At 50.4% G+C, this 19,502-nt stretch overlaps 7 protein-coding genes across 7 annotated transcripts; 3 read left to right on the top strand and 4 right to left on the bottom strand.

Annotated features, from left to right (window-relative positions):
- The first annotated feature begins 506 nt into the window (after positions 1-506).
- Positions 507-6,221, top strand: PV10_04446 (uncharacterized protein). Its single transcript, XM_016368997.1, has one exon. It carries the CDS (start codon positions 1,218-1,220, stop codon positions 2,991-2,993), a length of 1,776 nt encoding a protein of 591 aa, XP_016224785.1. The 5' UTR covers positions 507-1,217; the 3' UTR covers positions 2,994-6,221.
- Positions 3,790-5,780, bottom strand: PV10_04447 (uncharacterized protein; the record flags this gene model as incomplete). Its single annotated transcript, XM_016368998.1, has 3 exons — positions 3,790-5,390; positions 5,469-5,677; positions 5,736-5,780. The coding sequence occupies 3 exons, from the start codon at positions 5,778-5,780 to the stop codon at positions 3,914-3,916; spliced, it is 1,731 nt and encodes a 576-aa protein (XP_016224786.1). The 3' UTR covers positions 3,790-3,913.
- A 413-nt stretch (positions 6,222-6,634) lies between the features above and the next one.
- On the bottom strand, positions 6,635-10,526 carry PV10_04448 (uncharacterized protein). The gene has a single exon (XM_016368999.1). It carries the CDS (start codon positions 10,487-10,489, stop codon positions 7,028-7,030), a length of 3,462 nt encoding a protein of 1,153 aa, XP_016224787.1. The 5' UTR covers positions 10,490-10,526; the 3' UTR covers positions 6,635-7,027.
- Positions 10,527-10,684: 158 nt separating this feature from the next.
- On the top strand, positions 10,685-13,282 carry PV10_04449 (uncharacterized protein). Its single transcript, XM_016369000.1, has 2 exons — positions 10,685-11,083; positions 11,140-13,282. Exons 1-2 carry the CDS (start codon positions 10,836-10,838, stop codon positions 12,128-12,130), a joined length of 1,239 nt encoding a protein of 412 aa, XP_016224788.1. The 5' UTR covers positions 10,685-10,835; the 3' UTR covers positions 12,131-13,282.
- Positions 11,079-13,863, bottom strand: PV10_04450 (uncharacterized protein). The gene has a single exon (XM_016369001.1). The coding sequence runs from the start codon at positions 13,732-13,734 to the stop codon at positions 12,205-12,207; it is 1,530 nt and encodes a 509-aa protein (XP_016224789.1). The 5' UTR covers positions 13,735-13,863; the 3' UTR covers positions 11,079-12,204.
- A 455-nt stretch (positions 13,864-14,318) lies between these two features.
- PV10_04451 (uncharacterized protein) lies at positions 14,319-17,054 on the top strand. The gene is made up of 2 exons (XM_016369002.1): positions 14,319-15,923; positions 16,004-17,054. Exons 1-2 carry the CDS (start codon positions 14,796-14,798, stop codon positions 17,021-17,023), a joined length of 2,148 nt encoding a protein of 715 aa, XP_016224790.1. The 5' UTR covers positions 14,319-14,795; the 3' UTR covers positions 17,024-17,054.
- Positions 17,055-17,102: 48 nt separating this feature from the next.
- On the bottom strand, positions 17,103-19,154 carry PV10_04452 (uncharacterized protein). Its single transcript, XM_016369003.1, has one exon. The coding sequence runs from the start codon at positions 18,770-18,772 to the stop codon at positions 17,342-17,344; it is 1,431 nt and encodes a 476-aa protein (XP_016224791.1). The 5' UTR covers positions 18,773-19,154; the 3' UTR covers positions 17,103-17,341.
- Positions 19,155-19,502: the final 348 nt, after the last annotated feature.

Here is a 19,502-nt window from a genome sequence, read left to right on the forward strand (position 1 = left end):
CCGTTTGTCAGCGTGTGCCTGTGGTTGTCATACGCATATTACAGAGATGACTACAGACGGCTAAACGTCATTGCGTCGTTGCTGGAATTGGAGTAGCTCATGTTTTGATGGTCCATGAATAGGAACATCTTGTAGAATGCTGCAGGGATGATGGCAACAATATGGCATTCCTATTGATTGCATCGTTCAGTCGACTCTGGGAGGAGTGGCTAAAGTGAGTCGGGGTGCCTGGGTGTGCCGCTTACGCCGGACTTGGGCCAGGACAAGTCAGCGAGAAGACCGCGTGCGACATGCGGGTAGCGGGCAGCGGGCAGCGGGCAGCGTGATCCACAGGCCATCTGGAAAGCCGTCACGTCAAAAACGCTACCTTGAGGTTACGGGGACGTGCAGGAGTCCTTGCTCGATCGAGGTTTCCATTACTCACACCGAGCTTGTTTGAGGCATCACGCCAGAGTCAACAAAATATACAAAGACTTTGGCTGATGGCGCAGAGAAATCTCTGACGCCTTCGTTTCTTTGACCATGTTTGTTTGATTTTTTCCCACAGTGCCATTCTACTTTATTCAACGTGGGCTGCAAATTGACAAAGAGCCATTTATTTGCAGATTATTATTCTTTAACGCCAACGCCCAGAGGCCTCCACTGTACCTTGCATCATTTTGGCTTCTTTGGCTTTCTTCCACGGAAACACCCCCGGATTCAGGTGCCGCCCAAGAAAAGACTTGAGACCCCTCCAGGCCCAGAAGACACAGCAGACCACCTTTTGTTAGGCGAGGGACAGGCCTGCGCAGAACTAACTTAGGCGGTCACAACGGCTCAGTCATCCGTTTTGGTGCATCACGGCATCGTACAACTCGGCTACCGCCGACCCAGCATCTCCAGTCTCGTGCAGGCTGCAGCTCGTAGCTGACCCTGCCCATTCGTCATCCTTACGCATTACACTTCCTCGACGCGCGCCCATCGTCTCGTTAACTCAATTAGCCTGGAGATCTCTCCTCTCGAATCTTGCCCCAAGGTTTTTGACAGCCACTATTTCAACACACTCCAGAGTACGGGCTAGAGTATCTCTGGGCACTGTACCAACTCGCACCCCCCGCACCCGCCTGCCTCAGATCGCGAGATCGTCATTGTTATCGCCGCCACCCACACAGTCGCTCCTCCCCAAAACTTGACCTTGGCAACAGTGAATCCACCTTCCCGTGGCTTGTTCAACTGTCATGCCTTCGCGCATTCAAGTCCATCAAGGAACAACAGCTCCTCCTCGCCTTTCTCCCATATCAGTCAACGAGGTAGTGGCTGCGCTTCAGCGAAAAATTACAGCAACCCACCTGGACTCTCCTACTATTATTTCCCCTAAGATCTCTCCCAAGAATTCGAGACGCCCCTCTTTTTCAATGGATAATCTTCTCCACCATAAAAAAGATAAGAAGCACGATGAACCAAAAGAGCGAGACTCACGCGACCTCAAACGCATGTCATTACACCTGCGTTCCTCCAACAAGTCAAAGGATCGCAAGTCGGCAGCGTCGCCCAAAGCAGGCCCTGTCAAAGTCGCCCATTTTGAGAACATCACCGAGTCCCCTCCCGTGGTGTTATTTGGTAGTGCTTCCTCCTCCTCCGGTGCTCTTATCTCTGGCCGGCTGAAGTTAGTCATTGATGACCCTACGGGTGAGCTCCGGCTCGAGAAGTTTAACATGTCCTTCAAAACTCACATCACCACCAAAAAGCCCATTGGGAAAGACTGTAAGGATTGCATCGAGAGAGTTGACGAGCTCAAATCTTGGACCTTTCTCTCCGAGCCAAAGACATTTTTCAAGGACAGAGACAACCAATTCCCCTACTCCTATCTCATACCCGGTCACCTACCTGCGACCACTCAGTCACAATTAGCCACTATTAGCTATGCTCTCTACGTTACCGCAGTCTCTTCACACGGCGAGAAGATTGAATATTCTCTACCTGTTTCCATCCTCCGCGCCATTCACCCCGGTCCCGACAAGGCTAGCATCCGAATCTTCCCTCCAACTAACCTGACTGGCCGTGTTCAGCTACCTCCCATTGTTCATCCTATTGGAACCTTCCCAATCACCATGTCTTTGAGTGGCGTCGTAGAGAAAAAGGCAGAGAGCCAAACCAGATGGCGACTTCGCAAGCTGTCATGGCGAATCGAGGAGCATAGCAAGGTCATCTCTACGCCATGTGCCAAGCACGCCCACAAAGTCAGTGAAGGCAAGTCCATCCTACATTCCGAAACACGAGTTCTTGGAAACGATGAGATCAAGGGTGGCTGGAAGACCGACTTCGATACTGTCGGAGGCGAGATCAACATGGAATTTGAAGCCTCGTTGGCAGCTCGATCCAACCATCGTGCTACTTGTGATGTCGATGCTAGCAGCTCCGGCATCGAGGTCAAGCACAACCTGGTTCTTGAATTGATCGTGGCAGAGGAATTCTGCCCCAACAAAAACACCCAACTCATCACCCCCACCGGAGCTGCTCGCGTTCTCAGAATGCAATTCGCTCTCATCGTCACTCAGAGGGCTGGTATGGGCATCAGCTGGGATGAAGAGATGCCACCCGTCTACCAGGATGTTCCAGACAGCCCTCCCGGTTATGGGAGCTCGGATAAGAATGATGGCGCTTGGGGCGGCGCCGTCATCGAGGATTACCACGGCCCGCCATTGGAATACGAAGATCTCGAGGCCATGACAGATGGTCCTTCCCACGTCCCTGCTGACGCACCTCCCTCATATGGCAACGCTGGTTTACCCATGCGACAAAGACCCCTTTTCAACAGTAGGACCAGCTCTGGCGAAGGGCCTTCTACCCGACCGGACGAGAGAAATCGTATCACGGGTTTCACCAATGATGAACTGGATGCGGATGTTGTGCAACCAAGTTGGCGAGACCGTGAGGCCACTGCCGACGAATCGGCCGGCCCGGTTGAAGAGACAGAAGAAGGACAAACTTCCGGTGCGGCTCCACGGCAGTGAGATTATATGGACACATGCTCCTTCAACACCCACCTATGATTTCTTTGGAAGTTTTCATTACGACAGCCTCTGGCAAAAAGACGAGTCTGACGACTTCACGTTCGACGAATTGGATGCGAAAGCGATGTATATGATACCCCAATTCTGCATGATCTTGGCGCTGAGCAAGCCCGCTGGGAGATATCTTTTGGTTTTTTGGGGTTCGCTTCTGGAAAACGTCCACAGGTGGCAGATCCTGGTTTGGACAGGCGTATTTTTGTATTTTACATCTACGTGATAGCGTGCACGTATGGATAGGATAGCCTCAAAGATTACAATGGCATGAACAGCAGTGGGCGCGAGCCTTAGATTTCAATTCGATGATTGAAGCACCATATTTGACATCACATGTTGTCTGCATACGATTAAATGAAGCGAGAAGGCTTGGTTCAATCGAGGCATCTGCATGCATGCAAGCGATACAAGCGACGCCAGCGATCACCAGACTCCACTTGATCCTGGCTGTGATCTGGCGTGCACAAAACGCATGACACGGAGATGAGCACCCGACTTATCAACATGCAATGAATTCTAGGGTCAACAACGAACTACAAAAGATCATTGTATGAAGTTGGTTCATCTGAGGGTTTCGGGCCGTAGCGATATGCAAGCATCACGTGTTGGATTGGTCGTCTTGTAGTTAAAGTCATGTAACCATACATACTCCGTATCGTGATCCATCAAAAACGAACTGTTCGATAGGAAGTGCTCAATACGACGTAAATCTTGACACGAAGAAGATTAAGCTAAGCTTTGCCGGAAGAGTTGGTGGGTTGCCAGGGAGAGATACTTCAGACCATGTCCAAACCAGACTAGATAGATCAAAAGAAAGCACCAACTGGGTCGAGATACCTATTGTCCTCAATTAGCGAGTCCATCAATCAATCATCCACATCCCTTGGATCATGAGTATCCCAAAACTCCTCATACTCCTCCCACGACACCTGAGGAAACTCCGTTGGTCTGGTAATCGGCACCAGACTCAACCCCCTATCTTCAAAATCCTTCAACCGCTTCGCCGTCAAGGTCTTGGACTTATTCACCGAATAGACCTTGACGCGATGACACGAGCTCGTGACATGTAGACCCCAGTTCCACGCACTCCTCACATCCAACGGCTGGGTATTCAACGAATTATCCCAACACCTCACCACCAACTCAATCCAACCCTCGACATCCACGGGGACCGAGAATTCCCACGTTCGCCAGGCGAATTTATGTTTCGTGGATAAATTTTCATTCGGGACCGCGTACCAGGAAAACCCGCCGTCGGCAGAGACTTCGACTCGTTCAGGCCAGCGTCCACCACCACTATAAGCCCAGCCCTTGACGTCGATGGATCCTTCGTGCACGACGACCTGTTTATTCCAGGGAGCCATGATGGCGCTGGAGACGGGCATTTCTTGGATTTGAATCCCCAAGGTCGGGTTTTGATTGTGTTTACCGACCTGTTGGTTGAAGTAGAGGTATTCCTTACTTTGCACGGGTGCGCGGGTGGGTTTAGCAAGTGCGCGCACGCGGTACAGCCATTTCACCGACCGGGCGCCGATATAGCCCATGACGACGACGCGGAGAGGGAATCCGTGGATTTTCGGGAGGGGTTCGCCGTTCATTTCCCACGCGAGCATCACTTCGTTGGCTTTGACTTTGGACCAGGGCACCGAGACGAGGTAGTTCATGACTTCGTTTTGTTTGAAGTAGGTGTCCGCGCCGTGGAATTCCAGGTGTTTGCCGTCGTCGGTCATGCCGCCGCATGCTTTGATGACTTTCTTGAGTGATACGCCGACATACCGCGCCGTGCCGATGGCGCCTTCGGCCCATGGTGCGTTGATCATTTCGTCGCCTTCGCCGGCGTAGAGCTGGATCTGTTCGATCCGACGTGTCCCCGAACATTGAATCGTGACGAGTTTTTCCATGCGTGGGAACTTGGACTCGTCTTGAAGATCGGCGAGGGTGAAGCTACGTGGATTCTTGACCAGGCCGTCGAGTTGGAGGAAATATTTATCGGCTTCGATGTCGGGGATTCCGCCATGGTTACGGATGAAATGTAAGGGAGTGGGTGTGACGGGTTTGGCTGTCACGAGTCGCTTGGGTGGTTCGCCGTTGTAGGGGAATTGAAGCAGGTGAAGCATATCAGGGTGCTTTTCTTGGATGACTCGTAGCCAGGACTCTTCTGGTACAGAGGTCAAGGGTCCGCCGATGGCTTTGTGCCATGCTTTCCACCGCACGCCTTCGAGAACCGGGTTGGTGTCGGGAATAGGTCCAAGTTGGAATTCTGGTGGGGGAGGAAATTCGTTGGACAACATGATCTTGTTGGCCTTGGCTTTCTTTTCGGGGTATTGTTCCCATTCGATGTATCTGTTTGGGAGGAATTGGTATCGTGGTGACGATAAAGGTGGGATGGGAGTTTCTTGTTAGGACAGGATTCATGCTTACCCGTGCCATCCTTCACGTTCTTCAGCAAACAACACGTCTGGGTCTTCCTCGGCAGCAATGTCATCGGCTTTGGCGGCATCATCTTCGCTGCTGCTGTCGACATCGTCGACGGTCTTGGTTGGACGACTGGCTTGCCCTTTGGCAGTCTGATCGATGAGAGGAAGTTCAGCAGGTGCTAATCCCTGTTCCAGTTTCCATTCGTCCCCTGGCTACAAGGAAATCAGGTCAGCCGCGGCGCAACACTATGTAGGTATGATAGAGCTTGACCTGAACGTGCTTAAAAATCTCACGGCTTGGATGGTCGACGTTCATTGTGTCTAGTATTCAATTGCTCACAGTCAGGGCGAATCTATCGAGCTGGATCTCTGTCACGCAATGCCAAATTCTGCAGAGGAGAACAAGAGCTTGAGAACGAGAGGAAACAAGAAAACATTGTGCTGATAAGCTTCAAAGCTGGACCGGCAAAATGCTAGCCAGCCAGCTCCTCAATGAAGTGAATGTACCAATGGGAGAGGCTCTTTCACTTGTCCGGCAACGGAATCGAGATGGGCAATGTTGCATAGTTGATCCGTGGAACCAGGGCTGGCGGACACTATGCATAGCAATAGGGTGAGGGCATAGCTGCATAGTAGCCAACACCTATGTCGTCATATTACACGTAGAGAGCCACTGAAACTGGAGAGAACATTGCTGGACTGACATGGGCAATGGCAAGTCCAGTGGTTGGTGTTGGTTGCAACACGCTGAATCGAGTTGATGGAAAACCATTAGCCGGCTCCAATTGGCTCATCCTTCATCATCTTTCTTTATAACTCGTTAGTGAAAGCTGCATGGGATAGTGGGGCCAATCGTCGACTGGAACGGAAACTGATGGCAGACATGTCATTGGTAAACGTTCCAAAGAGTCATAGCGTGGTCGAATTGATGATCCATGTGTACCTACCGTGTCGGGAATGACAATGCGGTGGGATTCATGATACGCCATGAAGCTTGACCAATGCTTACATACGCATGCATGAATGTTCAACAGCAGCCAATATGTCTAATAGATGGAACACAGAGGCTTGCTGAGAGAGAGAGCGTGGTGATGAAGTGAAGTCCCATCCAAGGATCGAACAACAAAGAGGAAGAAAGATTATGGGAAACACTGGAGAATCGTTCTGCCATCGCCACCTCAAGCTTGACTGGTGAGACACGTTTTATACATCGTTCCACCGGAAACAAAGTCTTTTAGTACACTCACCCTCTTTGCCATATCGAAGCTTGAGACAAGTTCGGAATGACGTTGCTGAGGCTAGACAAAATATCTTCCGAGCGTGTCCCTTTTGATCTTGCTCTGGGCTTGCTGCTAGAGCTGCCCGCTGCTCCTTTCACGGCATAGACTGTCCATATCGCTGACAAAGGTAGCATCTAACGTGGTAGGCGTGGGCCAATCGATCCAATTAGCGAGATGTCGACACGAGGATATCAATGTAATTGCTGTGGATCTCTGCCAACGCTATACATGTAACCAGAAAACACAAAGTATATGCAAGCAGCCTCGCAACAGAGTGCCTTGTTCAGCCTAACAGCATCTCCAACTCTTCGATGCGTCGCTTCTTCTTCTCATCCTCTGACTGGCCTGCACCAGACTGACCAACTCCGAGCGAGCCGGCTACTGCCATTTTGCGTTCCTGAATTCGGAGAATCCTGCCTTCAATACTCTCTTTAGTAATAAAGCGGACCACTTCCACCTTGTCGGTCTGGCCCATACGATGGACACGATCAATGGCTTGTGCTTCGACCGCGAAACTCCACCAAGGGTCCATCATGTAGCAGCGACTTGCCGCGGTCAAGTTCAATCCCACGCCGCCTGCTCGGAGAGACAAGAGTAGCACTCGAGGAGCTTTGGGATCGGAAGAGTTCTCAGCACTGAATGCGCGAATCACTTGAGCTCGAACTTTTTGTGGCATTGTTCCGTCAAACCGCAAGTGTTCAAACCCGTGCTTGGTCAGTTGCGGCGAAATCAAATCAAGGAACGATGTGAATTGAGAGAAGACCACAGATTTGGTTCCCCTCGGGAGAGCACTTAAATTGGCGAGCAATGCTGCTATCTTGGCTGACGTGGACGCGGTGGGTGAGTAAGGCCGAGTCCTTCGCAGAGAGATCTTGGTGACTTTGGGAGTGGCATCACCTGCTGAGTATAGGTCCTCCTCAGACTGAAATGATTGTGACGGGCTGTTGTGCTTAACAATCTCAAACACGTCGCGAGGATTGATTTGTTCTCGGCACTGGAAACAGAGTGGCTTCTCGCCCTGGTCGATCTGCCGGGAGATGTACTTTTCAAGACATTCCTTGCATGCAGTATGCCAACAAGTCGTCACTAAAGGGTTGACCATAGGCTCCTCATAACACAGAGTACATTCGCCTCCCGAGTCATCTTGAATCTGACGAAGTGCGTTGGTAGTGAATGTCGTGATGGGATCTGGGGCACTCTCATGCTCGGCAAGGTTAGTGTCCTTGGTAAAACGGTCAATCAAGTCTTGGAGGTCCATGTCGTCAGCGAACCCATTCGCATCAGCGGCAGTAGCAGCGGCGACTTCCTCCTCAGCAGCCACAATGTCTTGATTCCGAGTGAGAACAGGATGACAACAGGACTGCCTCAGACGGAGGATCTGTGCGAAAATTGTAGTGTACGACTTCAATAACGTTCCCGCCTGCAACGACTCGTTGAAAGCCCGTTTCGCGCGAGTAAAGATCAAGTCATAGACCTCGCGTTCAGTTTGTGAAAGCTCGACTTCCTGAATGGTCACAGTCTTTGTTGGAAGCGGTACAAGAGCCTCACCTTCTGGCGTCTTCATATCCTTTGTTCTTCTAAGCACCAGTGGCTCAAGAACGGTTTGCACGACATTCAATGCACGTGCAATTTCCTTGGATTCAAAAGGGACAGTGATGAATGTCTTCCAGAAGGAAAAGTTGCTCCACGGTTCAACTTTGAGAAAACGGACGAGACTGAACAGATCTTCAAGTCGATTGACGATGGGAGTACCTGTCAAAACCCAACGATGCTTGGCTTTGATCTCGTAACAAGCTTTGGATGTTTTCGCCTGTCTGTTTTTAATGGTGTGAGCTTCGTCCAAAATCACTCGATGGAAGTCGACAGAGAATAGACCGCCGTGGGATCCACGTTCACCACCTGCTGCAGAGACTTGTCCAAACTCTGAAAGCACAATGCCGTAACTTGTGATGATGACATTGGGGGCAGAGCTGGCATTTGCAGTCGAGCACAGAGTCTGTAAATTGACAGATTTGTCCGTGCCATAGTAAACCAGAGTTCTCAAAGAACCCGGCTTGGAGCACTTGATAGCTTCACTTTCCCATTGAGCCAATAGAGACATCGGTGCAACAACCAACGTGGTGCAAGGAGCAGGTTCGACATGTGTGGATGATTGTGGCAACCGAGGAAGCTGGTTGACACTTGTTGTAGTCTGTCCAAGAGTCTCAAGATCAATCTGAGAGCGGTTGGAATGTATTAGACTGTACATCTCAATGGTTTTGCCCAGCCCCATCTCGTCAGCGAGGATTCCTCCTAGACAATTCTGCTCTTGTACAGGGAAATCTAGGCTGAGTTCACCAGAATAGAGATTGACATAGAACTTGTCCTGGCCTGCAACCATGGGCACATCTTTGTCGTCAGCGTCTTTGACAGGCCACGTGTATTCTTCCCACAGCGGATGCATGGATTGTTGCTTATCCGACTTTTGTTCGAGCTCCTTGGAGAGCATCCAATGCAAAGCTTGTCGCTGGTATTTTCGCAAATCCAAAGCAAATGTGGAAGCAGGCTCAGCTTCCGGTGTGTTAAAATCAAAGGACTGTGCCTTTTGATATAGAGTGTCAAGCTGGTCTTCTTCCAACTCTTGGCCGTCTTCTTCTTCTGAAGTTGGGGTGGATATCCCTGACCTCCCTTTGGTGTCTCTATCTTTATCATATTGCTCGGCCATCTCTGCGGCTTTTAATATGCCCTCTTTCTTGTGCTTGGCCGTTGTTTCGTTGGTCGTGGTCGGGTTCAGGTTCACCTCATGGAAGAGCCTGACTAAGGCGACCTGTCGAAGGCGGAGATCCTTCTCTTCTGTGCTCTCCCTTTCTTCAAAAAAGCCTGTAGCCCGGTTATCATCTTGGGGTTTGACGAAAGCGTTGGAATCGAATGCTGATTTCAGCAGATATGCACGAAGTTGGACAAAGACGGTGTCATTGACACGAACACGATCTGGAGCATAGACGCATGTTCCTTCAAAACGACACATTCGCTGGTCTAGAAGAGCCGAAACCCACTTAGCAGTCTCTTCTGGCAAGCGGCCGAGCTCTTCACCCTTTGAATTGGTGAATCGAGTTACTACATCTGCTTTCTGGTTTCGAGCGATAATCGGCACCACTTTGCCGCCTCTGCCAATTTTTGTCTTTGGTGCAATTTTAGATCTCTCGATCCGGACCGATTCCCCATGGGTGATGAGGTTGGTACCACTTTTGGTCATCCAGGCTCCTACTCCGAAGGAACCGACATATCGCTCTTTTGGCATTGATTGTAGAAGCGACGGCTTCGGTGGAGCTATGGCGTCTCCAGTCTGCTGGCGAACAACTGGCGGCGTCGGAGGTTTCTTGGATGACGCAAGCCAGCCATCGACACCTCTCGAAGGCGTCGTTATCGCGACAGGAGCATTCTGCCATGACCCGTCCAAATACATATTGATGGCTCGTTCGAGATTGCCATTCGCCGCAGCCTGAATCTTTGCCACAATGTCTTTTTCAACATCCTTGCCGACAAAGGCACAGAAGGTGTCGGCATCAAAAGCCGGAGTTTCACTCTCCGGGAAGCCATCAATGTCGACGGGGTCTGTCTGGCTGGAGTTCTCGAGGGGAACTGACGAGGTGGCGGAGGTAGGCCTTGAGGGATTTGACTGCGGTTGTGGATGTTGATCATCTTCGACAATCGGATCGTCGACAAAGAAGCGTCGCTTCTTCTTAGGACGATCATCGATGTCCATGGTGCAGGAGAGCAGATTGTATGCCTGCACCTGGAATTGATGGTGTGAAGAAGAGGCTCTGGAGTCGCCGCAATCAAATCAATTAACGCGTCAAAAGACGCGCGAGAACTGAACGCAGTCACATGACCGGAGAAATTGATTTTCCTCATGCGCAGAAGCTTCAATCAATCATCGTCATTGAATGTCGATGTGGTCATCAATTATGACATGGACAGAGGTTGGTTAGAAAACTGATCTCTACCGTGCATGATAGTGCTCCAGCATTCATCTCCAGCATTGTTCTCTTTGTCTTGGTTCTTGCCATGCGCTCTAAGATGAGTACACCTTGATCAGCTGAACAGCTTGTATGGAAGTCTGGACCAGGCTTAGGGGCAACCCGACCAGAATCATGGCTGTGCCTCACCGATGTATGCTCGCTACGGCATCAACGACTCGGATGCGTCAGATGAAAAGTCCCATTTCTCCAACACAGGCGAGGGATTTCTTTCTAAGGACAAGAAGATCTTTCAGTTCGTCTCCAAATTCAAGGCTATCACTCGAAGCAAGCTCTCCGGATGTCAAGAAGGCTCAAGCATATTGCACGAGTCTTGTCCGGTATGAATCTACATTCTATCTCTATTGACACAAGAGACGATCTAATGATGTTGCAGTACATATGACTCGCCATCTTATACCCTGGCTCATTTCATTCCCTCGCATATGCAGCCAGCATACTTTGCCATTCGAGCATTCAACATCGAATTAGCGCGAATCCCAGATGTTGTATCCATGCCGCAGATTGGCGCTATGAGGATGCAGTTCTGGAGAGACACCATCGACAAGACATTCAAGGGCACACCGCCGTTAGAGCCCGTGGCAATTCTCCTCGCGGCATACCTCGACCAGGGCTATAAAATGAGCAAGACCTGGTTTCAACGTATCATTTCCGCCAGGGATCGCAAGTTGACTCATCCAGGGTTCACCAACATGGAGGAACTTGAGTCCTATGCCGAATCAACATATTCAACCCTGCTCTACTTGACTTTGTCTGCTCTGCCCCTTGAAGCTTTGACGACGGATCATCTAGCATCACACATTGGCAAGGCGGCAGGTATTGCAGCTGTGCTTCGTGGAGTTCCTCTGCTAGCATTTCCACCTCCACCAAATCTACATTCGAACAATCCTGCAGGAATGGGTCTGCCTGCGACCCGTGAAAAGCAAGGCGTTGTCACCTTACCACTCGATGTCATGTCACAATGTGGTGTGAAGGAGGAAGATGTCTTTCGCCAGGGAGCTAATGCAGCAGGACTGCGGGATGCAGTTTTCTCAGTTGCGACTCGGGCGTCAGACCATCTGATCACTGCCAGGACGATGCTCAAGAATGTTCAAGAGTTCAAGGACCCGGGCCATGAATATGAACATATGCATGACGAAGGCCATGACTATGGCAAGCATGACAGCCATGACAGCGCACCCGCCGAGAAGAGAAAGGAGGACAAAGACAAGGCGTTTGGCATTGTCATGGGCCCGGCAGTCAGCACGCAGCTGTGGCTGGACCGACTCCAAAAGGTCGACTTTGACATCTTTAATGACAGTCTTCGGCGTGCTGAATGGAAGCTTCCATTCATCGCCTGGCAGCGCAATCGAAAGGGCGAATTTTGAGCCACTGATCACCACTCGGCAATCCTAGCGCGAAACCCTTATCTGGACCCAAGCCGTGTGCTGGATGAGAACGATCAGCCATCAAGTGTATTTCGTCGACTTCTGCTCAGAACCATGGCATCACCTTTCTTTCCGAGAATCGCTTCGATGGCGCCTACCAAGGCTTGATGGTCATAGAAAACAATGCCCTTGGCACTTTTGCGACCATATAATTTCAGGCAGTCGATGCCCACAGACGCCAACCGGTCACGATCAACATGTGGGGTCCCATCTCCTGTCAGGTGAATCACATGTGTGACATATTGGCGATATATCGAGTCGCGGCTCGCGCGATGGGCCTCATTGGCAACCTGTGGGTTTGGATGGAGAGAGCTACCGTGTCGGCTAGTGGAAGGGGAAGTGTATGAGTTGCCGATCGTTTCATCCGATCGCGAACCATGTAACACGGGCCGCCAGGAATTTCCCCTGGACTGTTCACCCGCCCGAGCGATGGCTTCGACGAAATCAAAGGCTGAAAATGGACTGGAGCTTGGTCCAACCTCGCGATCCAGTGAGCCGTTCAGGATAAGGATTTTATGGCGTGCCGGTGTGGTGCGAATAGCCTCCCCTACGCCTTTCAACACGATCGATGGGATGATTGAAGTGAACAGAGATCCAATAGAGAATATGACAGCCTGTGAGTGTTTGATGGCGGACAGAACTCTTGGGTTCGCGGGAGGCAGCATCTCTTGTCCATATGGATTGATATACCACACCCGGTCAATACGAGCTGGCAGGTCCTCGTCTTGGTCTTTGGTGAACTTGATATTCCGTTGGCGAAGACTGGGCAAAGTGCCTGGGATGTTGGCATCTTCAATGTCCGCTGTGTGATCGACGCTACCCCGTGTTCTGATTCCATGCAGTGATTCTGAAGGAAGAGTGGGCATTTCCAAGGCGGTGGCTTCTGCAGGATGGGAGATATTGTTCTGTCCAACAATGACATCCCCGTTGGCAAGTCCGGCAGCTATGTGATGGGAGAAGTTGGAATTGATACTAGGAATGACTCGAACTTCACCATCTGATATGCCACATATACTGCTCAATAGATAAATGGCCGACTCGAAACTGCCGCTGAAGAGTCGTGCACCAGTCAGGAACAGATTGCCGACACTGGCCGAAGTAAAGTCAAAGGTTGATGAAGGCCGTACGCGTTTGAGAATCTCCAGATTCAGAAGGTTGAAGAATGATCTAATCAATTCCTTCTTGGCCGAGGGGATGGCGCGCCACAAGTCTGAAGAACCGGAGACAATGAGCTGCCATTCGGCGGCGGCATCAGCCCCCGAGGTTGATGATAAACGATGGTTGAACAACGCAGATATGGCCGACTTTTCTGGCGATGGAGGATTTGTTGGGATCAGCCTGACCAACCGACTTCTAACATCACCAATACCAGGACCACCAAAGACTCGGATGAGTTCGGATGACGAGCCTCCATTGTCGCTAATTGGGATGATATAACTCAAGGGACACTTCTTGTTTTCACGCACCGCCTCGAATACGTCGACCAGGCTATTGGCAGCACTTCCACCAGAGAAGACGACGATTCCTTTAGTGTCTGACATCATGCGACCGAGGATGTAGGAGGATGTCGGCGACAAGTTGGTCGACAACTGCCTTCCTCCCGGCACAGGATTGGCATTGATATATATCTGGCTTTTTTTCAGGAACAAGGTTTCTATCTATGCTGACATCTTTCAGCCTTTCCCTTCTTTGGCTTGGACGTCAAAGCGATGGACAGATCATCGATCATCCAGCGGAAAGCGGGAGCGGGAGCGGCATTTCTCGATTGGGAAATGGAACCGTCACAAGCAACTCACTTCATGGTGGACTTGTTCCTGCGACGCAAGTGACAACAGGGAAGATCCATGTCTTCTATGTCCTCGACAGACCTAGGCGTTGCTTTGACAGCAAGGAAGCCGTGTTCTGGAAATTCTCAAAAGTAGAGAGATTGAGATGGGCATGTGTTGAGTGTAGACATTGAGAGCTGCAGTGATTTTAATAGCTTTGTCTGACAAGTACAATATCCCTTTCCCCTCCATAGTTCTCCACATTTCTTGCCCCCAAATGCTCACTTGCGACTTGCATTAAATTCTTGTCAGACATTCTCAAATTCCATTCGCCGTCTTCTTGTCAACTTCACCATTCCACCCTTGTTTGATCCATGCAGATTGGAACAAACCCATGTTCCCCCTAATGTTTCTGAGTTTATGGTTAGAAAACACCATGTACTGGAATCCAATCTAACGCCCAAAAATGACTTGCCAGATCCCTTGACGCCTTATCTTTCGCAACGAACCATATCTACAACCCTACTCCGTAGATCTCACATGAGGTCAAAGACTCACCTTCGAACAATGCATCGGCGACATCGCATCATATACCTCTAGACATCGCAAATCCTTTATGCATATCTCAATCGACAGCCTCTCTCTCCTCGTCGCCCCCCTTTCTCTGCATTTCCTCTCGCGACCCTGCCTGATCCCTACTCGAGTTCTCCTAGGTCATTCCCGACCAACCAATCAACCGGGTCTCGATTCTTGATCTGGGGCATTAGCCTCTGGGCACGCAACGTGGGTCTGGGCTGCCACGGCTACGTCGTCAAACACCTCACGTACCTCCACAGATCATGGCTCTCGGCGGACATGGCAGCCATGTCGTATCAAACAGACATTCAGACTCCAACTCTGAGCAACAGAGAAGGCGACATTCTCGGGACCATACAAACCATCGCAGAAACTCCAATGCCCGTGACCGTGACCGCGATGACAGTATCGATGTCGAGGCTCAAATTTCCTCCAATCAGACCGATGGCCCGCATCATGTCCGCATCGAAGAGAATACCATGCACCACAAGAGAAGCGAAGATGGTCAATATGGTGACCTTAATCACCTTCACCGGAGCGACACCGGTATATCCAAGTCAACCATGAAAAGTCTACGCAGGCGTGCGCGTGCAGAGACCATAATATATGGAGCCACTGAGATGGGCCATACAACAGGCTGGGCCCCGGGACAAGAGCCAGGTATTGACACCAGCGAACCAGCACCTCCCTACACACCAGGGAACACCACCGCTAGTGACTCGATGCATTACGAACAGTTACATCAGAGATGTGAAATCACCGTGGTGGACTACAGTAATAACTCCATCGAGACCGTGGATCTCGACAACGACAATCTCGAAGAGTTTTTGAAACGGGAGCCCAGCGATTGGGCTCAAGTGCGATGGATCAATGTCAACGGCCTTTCTTGGGATGTCATTAGACTGCTGGGAAACTACAAGGGCCTGCATAGACTGGCTATTGAAGACTTGATGCATACCAAGAGCCGCACCAAGGCGGATTGGTATCAAGACCATACCTACCTAGTCCTCCCTTTACAGAAGTTGATCAATCTTGCAGACCACGACTCCTCAGCCGACGATGATGATGAGTCAATCTACGGATCTGATTCCGGGTCCAACAATAGCGATTTGACGAGCAAACGACGTCGCAGCGCCCGTGTTATTACAGAACGACAGAGAAGAAAACGAGAGCAGAATCGTAAGGGCGCCGTCGTCTCACTCTGGAATGATGTTTGGAAACGGAATAGGAGGAAAGCTTCACATAAGGCAAAAGACGTCCAAGGTAATGGCATGCTCACGCCCTCAAATAGCTTCAGAGTTTCCAAAAAGGTGGATAGCCCTTGGGCTCCGAAGAAAATTCGGTCCATGCAGAGATACCATTCTGGTCCTAATCAGGATCGAATTGAATATGTAAGTCCAGAGTCCAACCCTCTCAGCTATTCGGGTTCATTCGTCCTCCCAACATACCACTAACCTCTCCTCCAACGCAGATGGAACGCCACGCAGTCCTCGGCTCCAAAGGCATCGGCGTATCTATGGAACAAGTCTCTATCTTCCTCTGTGCGGACAAAACCGTAATATCCTTCTTCGAATACTCCGCGCACGACGTACAAGCCCCCATCATCCGTCGACTTCACACACCCGGTACAGTTCTACGACAAAGTGAAGACGCCAGTCTTCTAGTACAAGCCATTCTCGACGCCATCATCGATCTCGCCATGCCCGTAACAACAGCATATCAAGACGCCATCGGCGACTTGGAACTCGACGTGCTCACCGACCCAGACATCCACCAATGCAGCACGTTGTATATCCTGACATCGGAAATCGCTATTCTTCGCAACGCCATCGCCCCCGTCACACAATTGATCGGCGCACTCAAAGACCATAAATCCGATCCGACAAACGCATTCCCTACGTCTTCACGAGTCGTCAGTCCTTCTGTCAATGAACCAAGAACCGATCCTCTGTCATCATCACTGGCTGCAAATCTGAATACCAACCTATCTCCCTCCTCTACCACCAATACCCTACACCACGCCCTTTCCCCTCCATCTTCATCCGGCCTCCGCATCTCCCCCTTAACTAGCACCTACCTCGGCGACGTCGAAGACCACGCGTTTTTAATCCAAGACTCGTATGATCAAATGCGACGCTCCGCCGATAACCTCTCCGACTTGATCTTCAACACTGTATCCGCATATCAAAACGAATCCATGAAACAATTAACCATTGTGACGTGTTTCTTCTTACCATTGAGTTTTCTAACGGGTTATTTCGGAATGAATTTCGAACGGTTCACAGCTGTACAATTGCATAGTGATGCTTTTTTCTGGAATATTGCTATTCCGGTTAGTGTGGTGGTGTTTTTGTTGCTCATGAGGGATGTTATGGTTAGAGCGGTGGTCAAGTGGGCGAATAAGTCGTTGATTAGAAGGGGGAGGAGAAGGAGGTTGGAGAGGAGTAATGGGAGGAGAAGTAGTATGAAGGGGAGGGGAGGGGAGGAGTAATAATTAATGAGGATGAGGACATAGATATAGCGAACTCATGTCTCTCTGATTACAATGGTAGAATGGACTTGGTCTTGGACTTTAATATGCAATTAATGCTCTCTATTGTTTTCATTATGAATTTTCATGGGTATCATGATGCATGTGGAGACAACAAAAGGCCAATTCAGCAGTATGCCATCTGCATGTCTGGAACAGCTTTTCTCTCCCGGTCTTTGCCTGTACTAACACTGACTGACTGCCTGCCAGTCCAAGATTTTCACAGGCAGACAAAAAGCCTCGTAAAACCCTTATCCCCAATTCCATATCGGACAGTCCTTAGTCTGAAGGAGGTTCCTCAATCAACTCTCCCCATAATGCCTCTTCCGTCGACTCCCGCTGTCGTGCTTTGCCAGCTCGAATATTCTCCTTGTTTCTCTTCTTGGAAGGCGCGGAGTTGTCATCGTCGCTACTAAGCGTCTCGACCTTGGAAAGCCTGGCTTTGCCTTTGCCTTTGTCCTGGTGCTCATCGCGCTTTCTTTTCAGTCGAACCATCAGCTTTATCTCAAGCGGAATCAAATGCCGGCCAGTTCCTGTGTCTTTGATGTCGAGCGGCTTTCGACACACGGGGCAAACACCCTTTGTTTTTCGATTTGCTGGTAGATCATGGCGGCGCTGCTCTATCGACCACTTGAGGGTGTCGACAATGCAGCGGTGACAGAAGACATGGCCACAGACGGTGGTCGTCGCATCTGTTGGGCTTTCCATGCAGACTGGACATTTGTAGGCAGTAAACGGTGTGCGGCCAGACTCGTTTCCGGCGTTCTGGGCTAGGATAGCATCTTGTCGTTGCTTGGCGAGAAGTGATGATAATGCAGTACTGTCATCGACCTCGGTGAGATCAACAGACTCTATCGCAGGGTCTATTGTATTTGCATTTTGAGACATGGGCCGTCGGGAGGTTTTGGGAGAAGGCTGTGAGTTCGAGGTGGAGGGGCGGGGAGGGGACATTGTTTCTGGTTGGTTATGATTTCGCTCGCGGTTTCTGGCCTGCGTACGTTGCCAATTTCTGTGATTGTCTCTCTGTCTGTGTATAGCTTCTTGATCTTGGAGGACGTTGAGATCGGAATTCGCTGAAGGAAGTTCATGAACGCCGAAGCCGTGGAGACGAGGTAAATAGTTCCACAGGTTGTGGTAATGAGCAGCTAAAGTCGTGTGGACAGGAAGTGGATAGCTGGAATCGGTACGAGACGTCGGATTCAGGTGTCTGGGGGAGGAACGGGTGTGAAGATGTGCGGCATGTTGAAAAGTAGGCTGGGCGGGATGGCTTCCAGGACTGCTCTCAGTTAAATCGAGAGCAATGTTGTCCGTCGTTGGCCTGGTGGACTGGAAAGCCTCTTGAGCGGTCCTCACAGCTCTATTGGCGGACTGAAAGGCCCGGGTGACGTCCTGGCCGGTGCCGTCAAAGGAAGCCGGAGGTAAGGTAATCTGTCTGCGTGAAGAATTCTCGTCCGAGGTGGAGAACCAAGCGCGGAAGAGTCGAGGAGAGGGAAGTCGAGGAGGTTGAGCAGGTGTGTGAACAGCAGAGGCTGTATTGGAAGAGGATGGAAGAGGTATTGAGGGTGGCAATTCGGAGCGAGGAATTTGGTAGGAGGGATGACGATTTCGTGGTGGTGGTTGAGGACGAGGACGAGAGCGAGATGAAGTGGGTGGAGTTGTTGCGTGGTAGTCGGAGTCACTCCCGCTCCCAGAGGTCGATGACAGACTCATCGCAGATTAAATGAAACAAAACATGGGGATGGACATCAACGTGGCCCGCGCCCGCGGACTTTGCATCACTAATATCGGTAGACAAGCAATAGTATCAGAACAGGTGGCGATAATGATAAAGATCAAAGTGACGGTTCGCGGATGATGGACCAAGAGTGAATTATAGTTGTTGGGTTGACAAAGCAAAGAGGTCGTTCTGGGGGAGTGCCACTGGTGGCATTGGCTTAGTTGGTCATCGGCGGTGAGAGAAGGCTCGACTAATAATAAAGGCGAGTGTGAGTACAGCAGTGCATAGTACTACGCACAGGAGGCGAGGGCATAATCCATGCAAGCATGGGTGGCAAGATTCATGAATTGTCAGAACATTACCAAGTAGGTACCTAGGTACCTAACCTGTGATTTTAAGAGAATGGGATTTCACATTACCTGATTTAGGCCAATATGGTGCTGATACTAAGTAAGTACTAAGTAAGTATAGGCATTATGACCTCCCATTTCCCCATTAAACTGGTCCTAGTAGGCTGGAAGAAACCTTTGAGAGCGTGTTGTTAGGGGGTCTTGACGACAAGTTAGGCATGACCACTTATCTAAGTAGTACCTAGGTACCTAGACAGCCAGTTACAGGGGCTGCGGGGTTACCTTTCCTCACTTTAAAAGCAGTCAACAAGTGCCTGTACTGTCGCTCTCTCCCCCGCACCTAGAGTCACACCACGTGACGTGATATCCATCC

Source organism: Exophiala mesophila (assembly GCF_000836275.1).
Source record: "Exophiala mesophila strain CBS 40295 unplaced genomic scaffold supercont1.3, whole genome shotgun sequence".
NCBI lineage: Eukaryota > Fungi > Ascomycota > Eurotiomycetes > Chaetothyriales > Herpotrichiellaceae > Exophiala > Exophiala mesophila.

Coding starts and splice junctions, on each gene's coding strand:
- PV10_04448 (XM_016368999.1), bottom strand. CDS start 10,489: ATGGACATCGATGATCGTCCTAAGAAGAAGCGACGCTTCTTTGTCGAC.
- PV10_04450 (XM_016369001.1), bottom strand. CDS start 13,734: ATGATGTCAGACACTAAAGGAATCGTCGTCTTCTCTGGTGGAAGTGCT.
- PV10_04449 (XM_016369000.1), top strand. CDS start 10,836: ATGGAAGTCTGGACCAGGCTTAGGGGCAACCCGACCAGAATCATGGCT. Junction 11,084..11,139: donor TATTGCACGAGTCTTGTCCG/GTATGAATCTAC, acceptor ATGATGTTGCAG/TACATATGACTCGCCATCTT.
- PV10_04452 (XM_016369003.1), bottom strand. CDS start 18,772: ATGAGTCTGTCATCGACCTCTGGGAGCGGGAGTGACTCCGACTACCAC.
- PV10_04446 (XM_016368997.1), top strand. CDS start 1,218: ATGCCTTCGCGCATTCAAGTCCATCAAGGAACAACAGCTCCTCCTCGC.
- PV10_04451 (XM_016369002.1), top strand. CDS start 14,796: ATGGCTCTCGGCGGACATGGCAGCCATGTCGTATCAAACAGACATTCA. Junction 15,924..16,003: donor ATCAGGATCGAATTGAATAT/GTAAGTCCAGAG, acceptor CCTCCAACGCAG/ATGGAACGCCACGCAGTCCT.